This window comes from Hippocampus zosterae, chromosome 13 (assembly GCF_025434085.1).
Source record: "Hippocampus zosterae strain Florida chromosome 13, ASM2543408v3, whole genome shotgun sequence".
NCBI lineage: Eukaryota > Metazoa > Chordata > Actinopteri > Syngnathiformes > Syngnathidae > Hippocampus > Hippocampus zosterae.
Genome location: NC_067463.1, coordinates 2728289 through 2744413, shown reverse-complemented (window position 1 = coordinate 2744413; position 16125 = coordinate 2728289). Strand labels below are relative to the sequence as shown.

General features: G+C 48.3%; 1 protein-coding gene across 1 annotated transcript; it reads right to left on the bottom strand.

Moving 5' to 3' along the window:
* Window positions 1–214: 214 nt before the first annotated feature.
* Window positions 215–12589, bottom strand: ccr7 (chemokine (C-C motif) receptor 7). Its single transcript, XM_052083894.1, has 3 exons — window positions 12472–12589; window positions 11849–11898; window positions 215–1727 (listed from the first exon to the last, which is right to left on the bottom strand). Exons 1-3 carry the CDS (start codon window positions 12485–12487, stop codon window positions 672–674), a joined length of 1122 nt encoding a protein of 373 aa, XP_051939854.1. The 5' UTR covers window positions 12488–12589; the 3' UTR covers window positions 215–671.
* Window positions 12590–16125: the final 3536 nt, after the last annotated feature.

Here is a 16125-nt window from a genome sequence, read left to right as displayed (position 1 = left end):
GGGTGTCCCCCGCCTACTGCCCGGAGACAGCTGGGATAGGCTGCAGCACCCCCCGCGACCCTAGTGAGGATCAAGTGGTTAGGAAGATGTGTAAAGTAACTGTGAAGTTACAACATAAAGCACAGTTTAAGCAAATTTTTGTTAGATATATACAGGTATAGTCAAAGATACTGTATGCATTTATAGTTGGGGGGGAAAAAAAGAAGACCAAAAATGCAATGCAACAAATATTTATCGGGAGACGGAAGACAAAATCAAATCCATTCGGGGAGAAAGGCTAAAATAACTGGAATATACGCGACTTATATACAATAGCTGCTAGGTAAAGTACTAATGAGGTACTCAGGTACAAGGTTTCAAACTGCACGCAGTTACATTGTCACACCACACAGGAAGTCATGCACAGTTACCACCAACCTTTGCTGTTGCTGTTTTTCATTTGAACGCTTTATATTACATGCCAAAAAGGGTTTTTCGTAACACTACAAATATTGACTGTAGTTCTGACTTTACTGTTACATTAACAACATGTTGAGACGAATGTACAAATTCGGTTTACATCACAGCCACGGGAGCAGAGCTCCGTTCTAAATCGAGGCTCACTTGTAAATATTATTTCAGACTTTTTTTCTTACTTGAGGTGTGTGGGAGCAAGTTGTCACTGTGTCGCCCTAAGGTGAGAATGTGGTGGTGGTGTCTAAGGCAGCCGAGCTTCTCGTACTTCTAGAGTTCAACTTGGAGAACATCTTTTGGCTCAGGCAACCCGATTTCTTGAGTAGCCTCAGAAGGTCGTGGCGAAACTTAACGCCAATAAAGGCATATACAAAGGGATTGAGACAGCACCTTAGAAAGGCTACACACTGTGTGACATCAATGGTATACACAAGGTTGTTCTCATATGTGCAATCTGTAGTGCCTCCGTTTGCAACGACAAGCGTGGACCAAAACAAAGCCACATTGTAAGGAAGCTGACAGACCACAAACACAACAACCACGACAAGAATCACCTTGATGGCCTTATTCCGCTCAAAGTTCCGAGCCTGGCAAAGGGTCTGGATAATTTTCACGTAACAGCAGCTCATGACCAAGAGCGGAAGGGAAAATGCTACGACAATCTGGCTTATCTGGATGCTTATGCGAAGGGGGTCAGAAGTACTGGAGAAAGGTGTGCAGGTTCCTTTGATGACTGCGGTGTAGTTCATGTCTGGTATGGAGACAATCAGAGCTAGGGCCCAGACAATTGCGGATGACACTTTGCTGAAGAACACAGCTTGGGAGCGGCGGCGGTGAGCAGAAACAGCCTTGGCGATGGCAAAGTACCTGTCCACACTGATTAAACAGAGGAGGAACATGCTGCTGTAAGAGGTGACCTTGTAAACAGTGTACATGATCTTGCATATAGCCACACCCAGCATCCAGTTAGCCATGGAATTAGCTGCCCAAAAGGGGAGTGACGATGCAAAGAGGAAATCGGCAAATGACAAATTGAGCAGGTACACATCTGTCATGTTCTTCAAGCGGTTAAAGTAGATGAACATGACGATAACCAGGAGGTTCCCTGCCAGTCCCGTGAGGCTGATGATGGAGTAGAAGGTTGACATGAACCACAGGCGGAAGTGGTGGTTGTTCGCTTTGTCACAAGGCAGAGGAATGCCGCTATAATCAAAGCTGAAGGAACTGTAGTCCATGTAGTCTGTCACATTCTCCTCTTGTTGACACACACAAGGCTGCAATCAAAACAGATTAAATGATTAAAATAAAGTCTACAATGGTATTGAAACACATTATCATCCATCCATTCATCCATTTTCTGATCCGCTTATCCTCACATGGGTCGCCGGGCATGCTGGAGCCTATCCTAGCCTTCTTCGTGCAGTAGGATTTGAAAAAAAATTTCAAGATGGCGCCCGAGTAGGCAGCCTTCGGCAAGTGCTCTTCAAGAGCCTTGCTTTTTTGTTCTTTTTGGGTGTTTTTGTCTTTTTGTTTTGTCACATGTTGTTTGTTGTTTCATCCTGTGGACCTGATATGGACTGTTTTCAGTCAAAGGAGAAGTATCTGTGCTTGGTGGTTGCGCCTTTTTGGCAGCGCGCCTGTACCAGCACAAATTTTGATTGGGAGGAATGTCGGCGTCATTGACTGTCGGTGCTGGACAGACCTGGGGTGCTTGTGTTTTTTGCGCCTGTAATGGGCAGCATTTTTCACAACCCCGTTTTGTTCAGTGGCTGTGTCGGCGCTGTTGGACAGTGGGCGTTGGTGCGGCAGGATGGATGCCTGCTGAAGATGAGGATGTGGAGAGAGGAGCGTTGGCGCAGAGCGCCGATGCATATTTGGAACCGAGAGTCGCCGCTTGGAATTGAAATGGATTTCCATGGGACAGGAGAAGTGAACCAATCTCTTTTTTTGTCAATGGATGCTACAGCTTCTTGTTGACTTTGAAACTTAGCTTGTCGCCGACGTGTGCACATTTTGAGCATGACGTCTCTGATCCACTGGTTAAAGGACACGTTGATTCTCTCCTCTTTCATCTCAAACTGCTTCAAACAACAAAGCGTGTGACGGAAAAGTGGTTAGGACTTCACGACTGTCCGTGTTCTATGTTATGTGTTGTGTTTATTATTTTACTTTGTTAACTGTTTTGTTAAGCGCTTTGTTACAGCTCCCGCTGTTGTGAACGCGCTATATAAATCAGCATGTATTGTATTGTATACAATATTGTATTGTATTGTATTGTACGCAGGGAAAACACTGAACTGGTTGCCAGCCAATCGCAGGGCACACAGAGATAAACAACCATCCGCACTCACATTCACACCTAGGGAAATTATCGAGTGTTCCATTGACCTGCCACGCATGTTTTTGGAATGTGGGAGGAAACCGCAGTACCCGGAGAAAACCCACACAGGCACTCGGAGAACATGCAAACTCCACACAGGAAGGCTGGAGCCGGAATCGAAACCTGCACCTCTGCACTGTGAGGCCGCTGCGCTAACCAGTCTGAACCGCTGTCCTGCGGTACCACACAATATCCATCCATCCATTTTCCACTGCATTGGGTCACGGGGACAGCAGATTTAGTAGGGAAGCCCAGACTTCCCTCTCCACAGCCTCTCCTTCCTGGGCTTCCCGGCGAATACCGAGGCGTTCCCAGGCGTTGACATAGTCTCTCCAGCATGTCCTGGGTCGTCCACGGGGTCTCCTGCCAGTGGGACGTGCCCGGAACACCTCACCAGGGAGGCGTCCAGGAGGCATCCTAATCAGATGCCCGAGCCACCTCATCTGGCTCCTCTCGATGTGGAGAAGCGGTTTGACTCTAAGCCCCTCCCGGATGACCGAGCTTCTCACCTTATCTCTGCGGAGAAAACTCATTTTGGCCGCTTGTATCCGGGATCTTGTTCTTTCGGTCACGACCCATAGCTCGTGAGACATAGATGAGGGTCGGGACGTAGGTCGATCGTTAAATTGAGAGCTTCGTCCTTTGGCTCAGTTCCTTCTTTACCATGACAGACCAATACAAAGTCCACAGCATGGCAGACGCTGCACCGATCCGCCTGTCGATCTCTCGCTCCCTCTTGCCCTCACTCGTGAACAAGACCCCAAGATACTTAAACTCCTCCACTTCGGGCAATATCTGCTCCCTGACCCAGAGAGGGCACTCCACCCTTTTTCGAGTGAGGACCATTGTTTCAGATTTAGAGGTGCTGATACTCATCCCAAGCACTTCACACTCGGCTGTGAAACGCTCCAGTGAGGGTTGGAGAGCCCTGCTTGAAGGAGGTCTTCGAAATACTCTGCCCACTAACTCACAACGTCTCGAGTCGATGTCAACAGTGCCCCATCCCCACTGTACACAGTGTTAGTGGTGCACTGGTTCCCACTCCTAAGACGTCGGATGGTGGACCACAATTTCCTCGAAGCCGTCCGGAAGTTGGATTCCATGGCCTCACTGAACTCCTCCCATGCCCGAGTTTTTGCCTCGGCGACCACCAAAGCTGTGTTCCGCTTAGCCAGTCGATACCTGTCAGCTGCCTCTGTGGTCCCACAGTCCATAAAGGCCCGATAGGACTTCTTCTGCTTGACGGCAGTGGTGTCCACCAGCAAGTATGGGGGTTGCCGCCACGACAGGAATCAACCACCTTACGGCCACAACTCAGATTCGCCGCCTCAACAATAGAGGAACGGAACATGGTCCACTCGGACTAAAAGTCTCCTGCCTCCCCTGGGACATGGGAAAGGCTCTGCCGGAGGTGGGAGTTGAAACTCCTTCTGACAAGGTCGGACTAGCATCTTCCCCCACCACTGGAGCCTACTACCCACCAGGTGGTGATCAGTTGACAGTTCTTCACCCGAGTGTCCAAAACATGCAGCCGCTAAGACAAAAACATAAATAACCACACTTTATTATTTCTGTTCTTGTCTTAGATTTGTGTGTTGAGAGGTCAGCTGGCTATTAGAAGGACAGAGCATGAATGTCTCTCACGAATGTGCATTCTTGCTTTGCCCTTCTCTTTATTATTATTTTTTTCCAAGAAGGCACCTGAGTAGGCAGCCGTCGGCAAGTGCTCTTCAAGATTCTTACATTTTTGTTGTTTTTGTCTTTTGTTTTGTCACATGGTGTTTTTGTTCCGTTGTCTGGACCTGATGTGGATTTTTTTCAGCATTTTTGGCCACGACATTCATCAAAGAAGAAGAATTTGTGCTTGGTGGTTGCGCACTCTCGGCAGCACACGTGTGCCAGCACCGATTTTGATTGTAAGGAATGTTGGCGCCATTGGACAGTCGTTGCTAGACAGCCCCGGGGAGATTGTGTTTTGCGCATTTTCACAGCCCCGCTTTGTTCAGCGGAAAGGTCGGAGCTGTTGGACAGTCTGCGGCTGGATGGATGGATGGCTTGAGGGGCCGCCGATGAGAAGAAAGGAGCGTCAGCGAAGAGCGCCGATGCGTATGTGGAACTCGGAGTCGCGACTTGGAATTGAAGCGGATTTACATGGCACAGGAGATAAGAGCCAATCTCTTTTTCGTTAATGGATGCTACAGCTTTTTGTTGCTTTCAAACTTTTATAGCAGATATGTGCACATTTCAGCATGACGTCTTTGATCCACCTTGAAAAGGACACTTTGATTCACTTGTAGATAAAAGTGCATTTAGATAAGGATTCGTTCAATGTCGTAAATGTTCACAACAGCAAAGTGTATGCAGAAAAAGTGGTTAAGATAGCACAACTGTCTGTTTCATATGTGTTGTGTTGTATTATTTTGTCATTTTCTGTTAACGGTTCTTTTGATGGTGATGCAGGTGCCCGCAGCAGCTCCTCTCTCTCTCGTGAGGAAAGAAATTCTCTCTGTGCTGTATGTTGTACATGTAGCATATTTGACAATAAAGTTGACTTGACTTGACTAGACTTGACTTCAAAGCGACCTTGAAGGAACCCTGACGAGAAGGCAACGTTTGCTTGTTTTGCAAACGCCCGTAAATAATAATGCAAAGACACTTTACAATCAAAACAAGAACAATAAAACCACAGATAAAATTATAAATAATAGAAATGAATCTAATGAGAGAGATGAAGTTAAACTGAAAATGTGATTTTAAATAGTCGACGCCGGCAACATCGCCATCGCGAGGAGCACTAGCCGACCCAGGACAACCGTGCGATGACCGACGGTCCAAAACCCCAATGAACCGCGACAGGAGTGCAGGGACTCCCCCATGACGAGAGCAAACTCCAGCAGCGAAAGCAAACCGCAAAAAAACGCTAAAAGAAAAGAACAATTGCAACAAAAAAAAATACAATAAAAACGCAAAAAAAAAGAATAATTGCGGGTGAGCAGCGGCAGCCAGACGCGCCAGCATTCATTCAACCCAGAAGTAAATGTTTACTGCTCAGCGGAATAGGGGCTTGAGGAAGTTATTCGTTGTTATAAGTTGATCTACATTTCTTAATTTTTTTGTTTATTGTTTTTGTTATGAACAGGTGTAGTTATAACTACTTTACGGAAATGTTAATGTTTTCTTCTTCCTGAGGTAGGGTGTGGGGGGTAACAGAAAATAATTGAGAGCCTCTGTTGTAGACACACTCGGTGAAGGCCCTCGTTATCGAGGAATGCGGCCCCCAGGACAAGGCGACAGCTCTTGATGCTTGTGTCTCCGATGACTGTGGAGGCCCAGTCTTTCCCGGACGCCCCGCCGGCAGGATTGACAGAAGTGGGTTGGGGGGCTGGGCGGTTGCCGGGCCCTCTCCTTCCTCCGCGCTCGCCGGTCCTCCTCCGCAGCGACGTGTCGAGTCTCGAGGATCCGGACCCCGCCCGCACAGCCCCACGCCAGGCCGCCCGCTCCGCGGCCAGGTCAGCCCACTGTGCCGGTTGAATCCACTGAAGATGACCCTTTAGCTGGTCTTTGAATCGTCTTTTAGGGCCACCGCGGGGACAGGTGCCCTCCAGCAACTCCACATAGAGGAGCTGCTTCGGGAGATGGTCGTCGCTCATCCGCTGCACGTGGCCGCCCACCGCAGTTGGGCCAGGGTGATCATAGCCTCGATGCTCGTGAGGCCAGCCAGGATCTCATTATTGGTCACTCTCTCCTCCCAGGAAATGTTGAGGAGAGATCGGAGTCATCCTTGGTGGAACCTCTCGAGCCTCTTGATGTTGCTCCGGTAGAGGGTCCAAAATTCGGCGCCATAGAGAAGGGTCGGGAGGACGACAGACTCCGTACACCATGATCTTCGTGTTGGTGGAAATGGTGTGATTCCTGAAGACCCGACGACCGAGGCGTCCAAAGGCTGTGTGGGCTGCCTGGATACTGTAAGTGAGATCATCCATGAGGCCGGCGTCATCCTGGATAATGCTGCCCAGGTAAGGGAACGCCGAGACCTGCTCGATGGGTTTGTCTTCGATGGTGATTTGGGGTGGAGGATCTGGTGTTGACGGAGAGGCCAAAGGTCCTGTACGCCGCGGCGAAGCCGTCCGCGATATTCGGAGCTGGAGCCCCCCGGAGGAGTTGGAGACCGCAGCATTGTCATCAGCGTACTGGAGTTCGCTGACGGTCGTGACCATGGTCCCCCGCCTGCTCCTCAAACGGCTGAGGTTGAAGAGCGACCCTTCAGTTTGGTAGCGTAGAGTGATTCCGTGCTCCTGGACAGAGGTGACGTGGTGGATGAGCGCGGCGATGTAGAGGCAGAACAACGTCGGCGCCACTATGCAGCCATGTTTGACTCCGGTCCGAACCGGGAATGGGGGAGTGATTTTACCCTGAGTCAGGACGCAACCCTTCATGCCGTAGTGAAACATCCGGATGAGGGATATGAATTTGGGGGAGGAGGGGGCAGCCTTGACGGTCCAGCACTTTCCAGAGTGCTGCTTGGGGCACAGAATCAAACGCTTTGGCCAGATCATAAAAGATGGCGTGGAACTCCCTCCGCTGCTCCCGGGACTTCTCCAGGAGCTGTCTGGCACAGAACACCATGTCCGCGGTCCCCTTTCCTGGACGGAAGCCCGCCTGGGACTCCGGAAAAACCCGCTCAGCGAGACAGGTGAGTCGGTCGGCCAGTGTACGACAGATGAGTTTTCCAGCAGTTGACAGCAGGGAAATTCCACGATAGTTTCCACAGTCGAGTTTGTCGCCCTTCTTGAATATCGTGACGATGACAGAGTCCTTCAGTTCCCCAGGCACCGTCTCCTCGGCCCAGCATTGAAGGATGGAGGTGTGGAGGCGGGTGAGGAGATGTGCATCCCCAGCTTGTAAAAGTTCTACGGGGATGTCGTCGACTCCAGCAGCTTTGTTCTTCTTCATCCTCAGGGCTCCGGAGATCTCCCGGAGAGTCGGCAGCTCCGTCATCCAGTGTTGCACGGGGAGCTGGGGGACAGGATCGAAGAAGCTGTCTATTGCGCATGTCGGATGGTTCAGGAGCTCCATGAAATGCTCCTTCTATCGCTGGTGAGTATCCTCCTTTTCCTGCAGGATTGTGCAGTCCTTTGCCTTCACAGCCATTGGAGCACTGTGAGCCGGGCCGATGATCTTACTCGTTGTTTCGAAGAAGGATCTAGTATTGTGACGGTCAGCGAAACTCTGCATTTGGTGGGCAAACTTAACCCACCATTGATTTTGGATCCTCCGGATCTCTGTGCTTCACTCTTGGCCGCCCGGTAGGCTTCTTCAAGTCTCTTGGAGGAAATGCAGTTCTGCCATGCAATGCGAGCCTCTCTTACTTGAAATCAGAGGCTCAATTTCTTCCAAGTTTTCGGCAAACCAATCGGGATTTCTCCTCTTCTGGACACCGAGGACCTCTTCCGCGGATTTGGTGAGCGCAGTCTTCAAGTGCTCCCAGTCTGAGTGGACAGTGGCAGGAAGGGTCCGAGGTTGAGTGTCCAGTTTGTCGGCTAGGGACGTCTGGTACTGTTCGAGAACTTCGGAATTCTTCAGCAGCCCAACATTAAAACGTATCCTCTTGGGGATCTTTTTTCTTCTTTTCGCAGGTGTGATCTTCAGCCTAAGTCTTGAGGCTACCAGCCTGTGATCAGACCATCCGTCATCCATGACCATGACGTCCAATCGGTCGCAGATTCGGGTAAGGACGTAAACGATCAGGTGCCAGTGGCCCAATCTTGGATGTTGCCAGGTGGTCTTGTGCTTGTTGGCCATCCGAAACAGTGTGTTGGTTATCACGATCTCCGTCTCTGTGCAGAGACCGTGGAGTAGTTCTCCATTTTCGTTGCAGTTGCCAACGCCTTCCTTCCCCAGAATCCCTCCCCAAAGCTGATGGTCCCGGCCCACCCGCACGTTGAAATCCCCCAGAACCAAGAGCTTATCCCGGGGGTTGACGCGGAGGATCAGGCGAGGCGTCCAGGGTAGGTGCGTAGGCGCTGATTATGACAAGGGATTGGGATTGACACAGAGGTAGGGTGATGGACATGAGTCTCTCAGAATTTCTTACGGGGATGATGTTGTGATCCCTGACCAGACGTGACTTGACGCAGAACCCTACACCGTGAATTCTTCTCTCCTCCACAGCTCGTCCACTCCAGAAGAAGGTGTACCCGTGCCGAGGCTCCTCGATCTGCCCGGCACCAGGGAGACGGGTCTCGGAGAGGGCCACAATGTCCAGGCCGAGCTTCTGAATCTCAAGGGCGATGAGGGCAGTCCTGCACTCCGGTCTCTTTGCTCTTACATTGTCCATCAGTGTTCATACATTCCACGCGCCGATTTCCAGGAAAGCAGTCCGGTTATTGTATTTGTTTCGCCCGCATAAAGGATGAATCTGTTGGAGGCGGGTCTCCAGCCGATCGGTGGCGGTGATGGGCGTGTTTAGGCCGCCTTTTATTGGCCCTTCCTCGGATTGAGGGGAGCAGCGCTGCGACTAAAGAGTCCTGCTCTGCCACCGTGGTCGCTACCTCTCCCCCGCGCCATCACCGGTTCGCAAGGGGAGCGACCATCGTGCCACGGCCGCCGATGTGTGGTTGTGGAGCTAGGGACGTGGGCCCTCATCTGAGCCTGTCCCCGACGCTCCGCGCCACCGCCGCCGGACTTCTTGAGGTTGAGTGGATCGGGAGAGGGGGGAAACGGGTTCAGGGGGCAAGGCGGGGGGGGGGGGGGGGGGGGGGGGAGAAATCGCCATCCTGGGGGCTATGAAGCGTGAGGGAGGGGGATGGGTCGCAACCCCGCCCCCGCACTTCGACCCCGTGGCCAGGGTCCATGGCAGCATGGTGGCCGACGGTGGTGGTCCAGGGGGTCTGCAGCACCCGAGGTTGGACCGTGGGTGCTGCAGGCCTGGTCTTTTATTTTGAAGGGTGGGCATTCCTTCATAACCCAGGGGGATGGTCGGCTTGGGGATCCGGTCTGCCATCTTGCTAGGCGCTTGACGCCAGAACTGCGGTGGATTTGTATACCGCCGGATGCGGTCCCGCGGGATTTTGCTGACCCGAAGGTCATTATCACTTCGCACCAACTCTGCAGTGATGGAAAGTCCCGTCAATTCGGCGTGGAGGCTCCCTTACGGACTTCACTGCGATCCACTAGGAATTGGCGACGGTTTGATCCGCACCTTTGAGCCTAGGGATCGCAGATCTTATGCAAGACTGTCCCTCCATCCATCCATCCATCATCTACCGCTTATCCGGGGCCGGGTCGCGGGGGCAACAGCTTTAGCAGGGAAGCCCAGACTTCCCTCTCCCTAGCTACTTCTTCCAGCTCTCCCCGGGGGATCCCAAGACGTTCCCAGGCCAGCTGGGTGACATAGTCTCTCCAGCGTGTCCTGGGTCTTCCTTGGGGTCTCCTCCCGGTGGGACATGCCCGGAACACCTCACCAGGGAGGCGCTCGGGAGGCATCCGAATCAGATGCCCAAGCCACCTCATCTGGCTCCTCTCGATGTGGAGGAGAAGCGGCTCGACTCTGAGCCCCTCCCGGATGACCGAGCTTCTCACCCTATCTCTAAGGGAGAGCCCGGACACCCTGCGGAGAAAACTCATTTCAGCCGCTTCTAACCGGGATCTCGTTCTTTCGGTCACAACCCATAGCTCGTGACCATAGATGAGGGTTGGGACGTAGATCGACCGGTAAATTGAGAGCTTCGCCCTTTGGCTCAGCTCCTTCTTCACCACGACAACAACGATACAACGTCCGCATCACAGCAGACGCTGCACCGATCCGCCTATCGATCTCCCGCTCCCTCCTGCCCCCACTCGTGAACAAGACCCCAAGATACTTGAACTCCTCCACTTGGGGCAAGATCTCCTCCCCGACCCGGAGGGGGCACTCCACCCTTTTCCGACTGAGGACCATGGTTTCAGATTTGGAGGTGCTGATTTTCATCCCAACCGCTTCACACTCGGCTGTGAAACGCTCCAGTGAGAGTTGGAGAGCCCCGTTTGAAGGAGCCAACAGCACCACATCATCTGCAAAAAGCAGGGATGCAATACTGAGGCCCCCAAAACGGACCCCCTCAACGCTTCGGCTGCGCCTAGAAATTCTGTCCATAAAAGTTAGGAACAGAATCGGCGACAAAGGGCAGCCTTGGCGGAGTCCTACCCCCACTGGAAACGATTCCGACTTACTGCCGGCAATGCGAACCAAACTCTGACATCGGTGGTATAGTGACCGAACAGCCCGTATCAGGGGGTTCGGTACCCCATACCCACGAAGCAACCCCCACAGAACTCCCCGAGGGACACGGTCATCTCATGGGTGGTGAGCCCATGGGAAGGGGGGACCCACGTTGCCTCTTCGGGCTGTGCCCGGCCGGACCCCAATGGTGTAGGCCCGGCCACCAGGCGCTTGCCAACGAGCCCCACCTCCAGGCCTGGCTCCAGAGGGGGGCCCCGGTGACCCGCGTCCGGGAAAGGGAAACTTAGATCCATTTATTTTAATCTTCATCAGGGGTCTTTGAGCCGTGCTTTGTCTGGCCCCTCACCTAGAACCTGTTTGCCATGGGTGACCCTGCCAGGGGCATAAAGCCCCAGACAACTTAGCTCCTAGGATCATTGGGACACACAAACCCCTCCACCATTGTAAGGTGACGACTCACGGAGGAGCGCAAGACTGTTGTAGACTCAAACAACCATTCACAACTACATTTCACAGAGAGAGCAATTTAAAGGTTTCAATTATCTTATCTTTTCTGAATTATCGGAATCTTTTCTGGTTTTCTGAATGTTGGAGGAATCACCCAGAGAAAACACACCACAAAAGCACGCAAACTCCATATGGAAAGGTCTCAGGTGAAATTGAAACCTATGACTTGGTTGTGCGATCCACAGACAAATACAAAACAAATACAGTGCTCAATTGTTTTCAGCTTTGTGAACACATTTTCAAGACCGGGTGCTATTTGTTTTTTTTTTATTTGGAATGCGTCTTACCTTAAAAATAAGCGACCAGATGAGGTAGAGGGGCAGAGGATTCTGAACATCTGAAAATAGAAAGTGTGTACGTTCATCATCTGCATTCAGGGATTCTTTATGATCTTATTTTTGCATGCAACTTCTCTACTTTCCTCTCTCTCCTGTAAGTATTTGAGTTTCTCTCAATGTCATTTACTTCATGAATTCAATCAATAATAACAATAATGAAATGTCTCTTGCACATTCATTTAGTTACGAAGGTGTTCAGCAGAGTCTGCAGAGCCGCCAAATTCTGTGAGTGATTTTTAAGTTTTCCATGAATTATAATTGTGATTTTGTCGTGAAGCCACAGTCTACCCTTGAACTGAGACCTGATGTTACCTTCAGACAACTAGCTTTAGATCAATTGATTATGCCTGTGCGTGTTACAATATTACAATGCAAATAAATAAACAAACACTAATGTTTTGGTGCGGGGCGGTTTAGCTGTGCCTGAAAATTTTTCGAAATCTAAAATTCCTCTGGAACCAAATAAATAATGACCATTAACATGAACACTCTTATATTCCCTGTGTTGTGAAAGTTTACAACAACAAACAACGACAGTAATATTCTTTGAATTGAATTGTTGGGATACTCACAGCAGACAAAAGTCATGTTGACAGGGAGCAGGAGGTAAACTTACTAAACAAGATGAGCTTTTTGCCCATGACATGTGGTTTCCTTTGGTTTAAAAAAAACAAACCCTGACTGAATAAGCTTCTCATCAGCCCTCCAGTGGCACACAAACAAATATGAACTCTCGTCTTACAGTTACGTATTAGATATTATTCATATTTGTGTAAAAAAAAAAAAAGCAGCACTCGTGGCAAGTAGCAAGTGTGACAAAACATAGAATGACAATAACTGCTATCTGTGTTTTTGAGTGACAGTCCAAGTCAAATAATCATCCATAGGGAACCAAAGATGCAGAACCGATAGTCTGAGAGTCTTTTTAGGAAGTTAATGCAAGTTACTATTATGCAAATTAGTTCAGCAGTATAGGCATAATGCAGCTCAGTGCAATGATTTATATTGAGATCCGTTTTTCTCTTTTTCTGATGCACAGAGGAGAAGGCAAATCAAATCTGCAACTCTCCCCAGTGACCTACTACTTATTGTGATACACCTGTCGCTGTGGTTGTGGCTTTTGCCTTACACATTTGGAAGCACGAAACCACAAGGTACAAAACACAAAAGGTGCAATGCACTTCTTAGACATAACAAGTGCACCAGACAAATCAACAGTCGACCATTTTGCAATAAGTACTGTAGTCAAATATAATATCAAATCAAAGATAATCTGAGCTGATCTTATTTTACCATATACAAGACTCTAAATATTTGTTTTCTTTGTGCAGCAGTTTTGCGATTCAATGATTTCATTTGAGGAGCAATTTTCTAATTTTACAGAATATTTTTTTGGGGGGGCAGGTGTTAATCCCAGGGATCTTAAGCAAGGGCTTGATTAAACAATATGGCAATATAACAAATTATTATAATAAAATTATTATAATATACAAATGAATATACAAATAATCAAGACTTTGTATTTCTTACAAATAGGAAATTCTATTTTTATTGTCGTGAAAAGCAAAATTGATGTTACAAAAATAGACAGAAGCGAGATATCAAACTGCAATATAATTTGAGAACATTTATTGGGCAGACCTCAAAAGTCAAAATCAAAACTAAGGACTCTCAGGAAAAGTCATCCCATTGTGAAAATGATAGTTGTCAGATGTGTAGGTTATGCCATGCAAGTGATGATTAAAGTGATGATTACTGACTCAGCAGTGAGTCCGCAACAGTGGTAGACACACTGGTAGCCAGCGAAGCTTGTTGCTGGCTAGACGGTTATCGCATTAACTAAGTCACCCCGAGCTTCTTTCGACTGCCTAAGTCCCTTGCGTGTAGGTGACATACGGTATAAGCATGTTGCAGTTAACATTAACATGCCTGCGTCCTCTGCAGAACGATCCTGATCATTTGAATCCCGTGTGTTGAAGGAGGGAGCCGTCTAAAACATGCAGTACATCTGTCCCACTGTCAGACTGCGTTCCAATTTCAGTTTAGGCTCCTCGCTCTTTTGGGGTTTGCATGTACTCTTCATGCTTAGTGTGTGTTTTCTCTGAGTACTTTAACTTATCCTAACTAACTTAACTAATCCCCAAAACATGCATGTAAGGTTAACTGAAGTTTCTAAACTGTCCATAGGTGTAAGAGTGTAATGTTGTTCGTCTAATGTATCCTGTTATTTAGTGGCAACCGCTCCGAGGTGTGCCCCTCCGCTCAACCAAGGCCAACTGGGAAAGTCCGCAAATAATTAATTACGGAAAACTACACACTTTTCACTTTTAATTCAGTTCAAAAGCTTTCTTTAGTTCTAAATCTTAGGTGAATTCTCCCAGCTGATGTCTCTGCTGGTTGTGTTCCCCCCCCCCCCCCCCCCCCCCCCGTTAGTGGTCTGGTGTTATGTTTGAACATGTATATATCATCATCATGCATTCATCATGATGTTCAGATGTTGAGTGTTCTTGCTGCAATACACACACACACACACACACACACACACGCACACACACAATCTTGGCTCTTCAAAAGGAAGTGTATTTCAAAATTCACAAAAAAATTAAAAAGCTCTATAATTTTTTGTTTTTAATCTCACGTGAGATCAATCCAATTATGGAAGACCCGAGCGGAAACAACACTGCATTAGTTAGAGATGGTCTAACGAAGGTTTGCTGGGGGAGATGAAGAGAGAATTGCAGGCTACAGTGTTAATATGTGCCGTGTGATTGATCACGGGCGCCAGTCTATGGGTGTAGTCTGTTTTCCGCCCAAAGTCAGCTAATTAGCTCCGGCTCGCTGCAACTTTCAACAGGATAAGCAGTGCAGAAAATAGATGGATTGATTTTCCTACCGCAGCAGATACAAATGTACATACTTATATGTGTATAATAAAATCTGAAATATTAAGCTTTTGTGCTGTTTATCATTTGATGATACATACCACACATATTTTCAGTCAACAACAATAATTGAGGAATTGAGTTCATCGCAGCGCGAACCTCCAACCGACTTGATAAAACTGAATGCTAAATAGTCACGCAAAGATATACAAAGTACAGTGCTGCTATTTTTTTAAATCAAATATATACAATATTTAAACATGAGTGACAACTAAGGGCTCTATTTTTGGAAATCCTGTGTGGCATGTGGCATGTCTCTCTGCTGAAATGAGTTAAACCCAATGTTGGTAATTTAGTAGTCAAGCGCAGGCCGGCGGATCCGCTGTGGGAGTGATCTCAGTCGACTTCAATCACGGACTATCAAAATGACATGCATGTTACATGGGCCAATATCGCAATTTCGATATTTTTCTTCATAGCGTGCAGCCCTAAAAATAACACAATATATAATTATTTTTGTAAGAGTAAGTAGCAACACAAACACATATCCATCAATTATCGGAACCGCTTTATTCTCAAGAGGGTCACAGGTCTGCTGGAGCCTATCCCAGCTGTCTTCGCAGCAAGGGCAGACAAACAAACATTTGCGTTCACAATCACTCCGAGGGACAGATTGGAGTGATCAATTAACCTTTCATACATGTTTTTGGAATGTGGGAGGAAAACGTACTCGGAGAAACCCCAGGCAGGCGCAGGAACGTGCTACACCAGTCTACACCGTGCCGCCCAGCAACAGAAATTGCACATCATAATAAATATATAAACTCCCCGTATATATATTTGCTCATTTCACTATCACCACAAAAAATCGTGTTTTAACTTTATTTAACATGTATTTACAATGCAACCCAGGCACTCAAGAATCGATTCAACGTAATTTACATCTAGTACGCAAACCGTCACTCTGCCTGTGTCTTAAAATGATATTATACTAACAGGCTCTTCGGGCTAGATTATCCAGTCATGCACGTGTATTGTAGCAGGCTAGCAGCAGTACTTTTACAAAACAACCCGGTCTTGTTACGGGCGATGTTTACACTCTGTTGCCGTGACCGGGTCCGTCGCTTTTTATGCTCCGGCCAGGAACGCTGATTTTAAACGAATTCACCTTGGTACACCTCACTTATTTGTATATACCTGTGTACATTTCAATGTACCTGTACTGCCATTTCCTTTTGACTTGAAATTATGAGTTGATACTCATAATTCCCTCCAATATAATTCTAGGTGATGATTATCTGTAATGTATTGTCACATACAACTGTTTGCTTTGAATTGTTGGAA

Coding starts and splice junctions, on each gene's coding strand:
- ccr7 (XM_052083894.1), bottom strand. Junction 1,728..11,848: donor TCTGGTCGCTTATTTTTAAG/GTAAGACGCATT, acceptor TTTTGATTGCAG/CCTTGTGTGTGTCAACAAGA.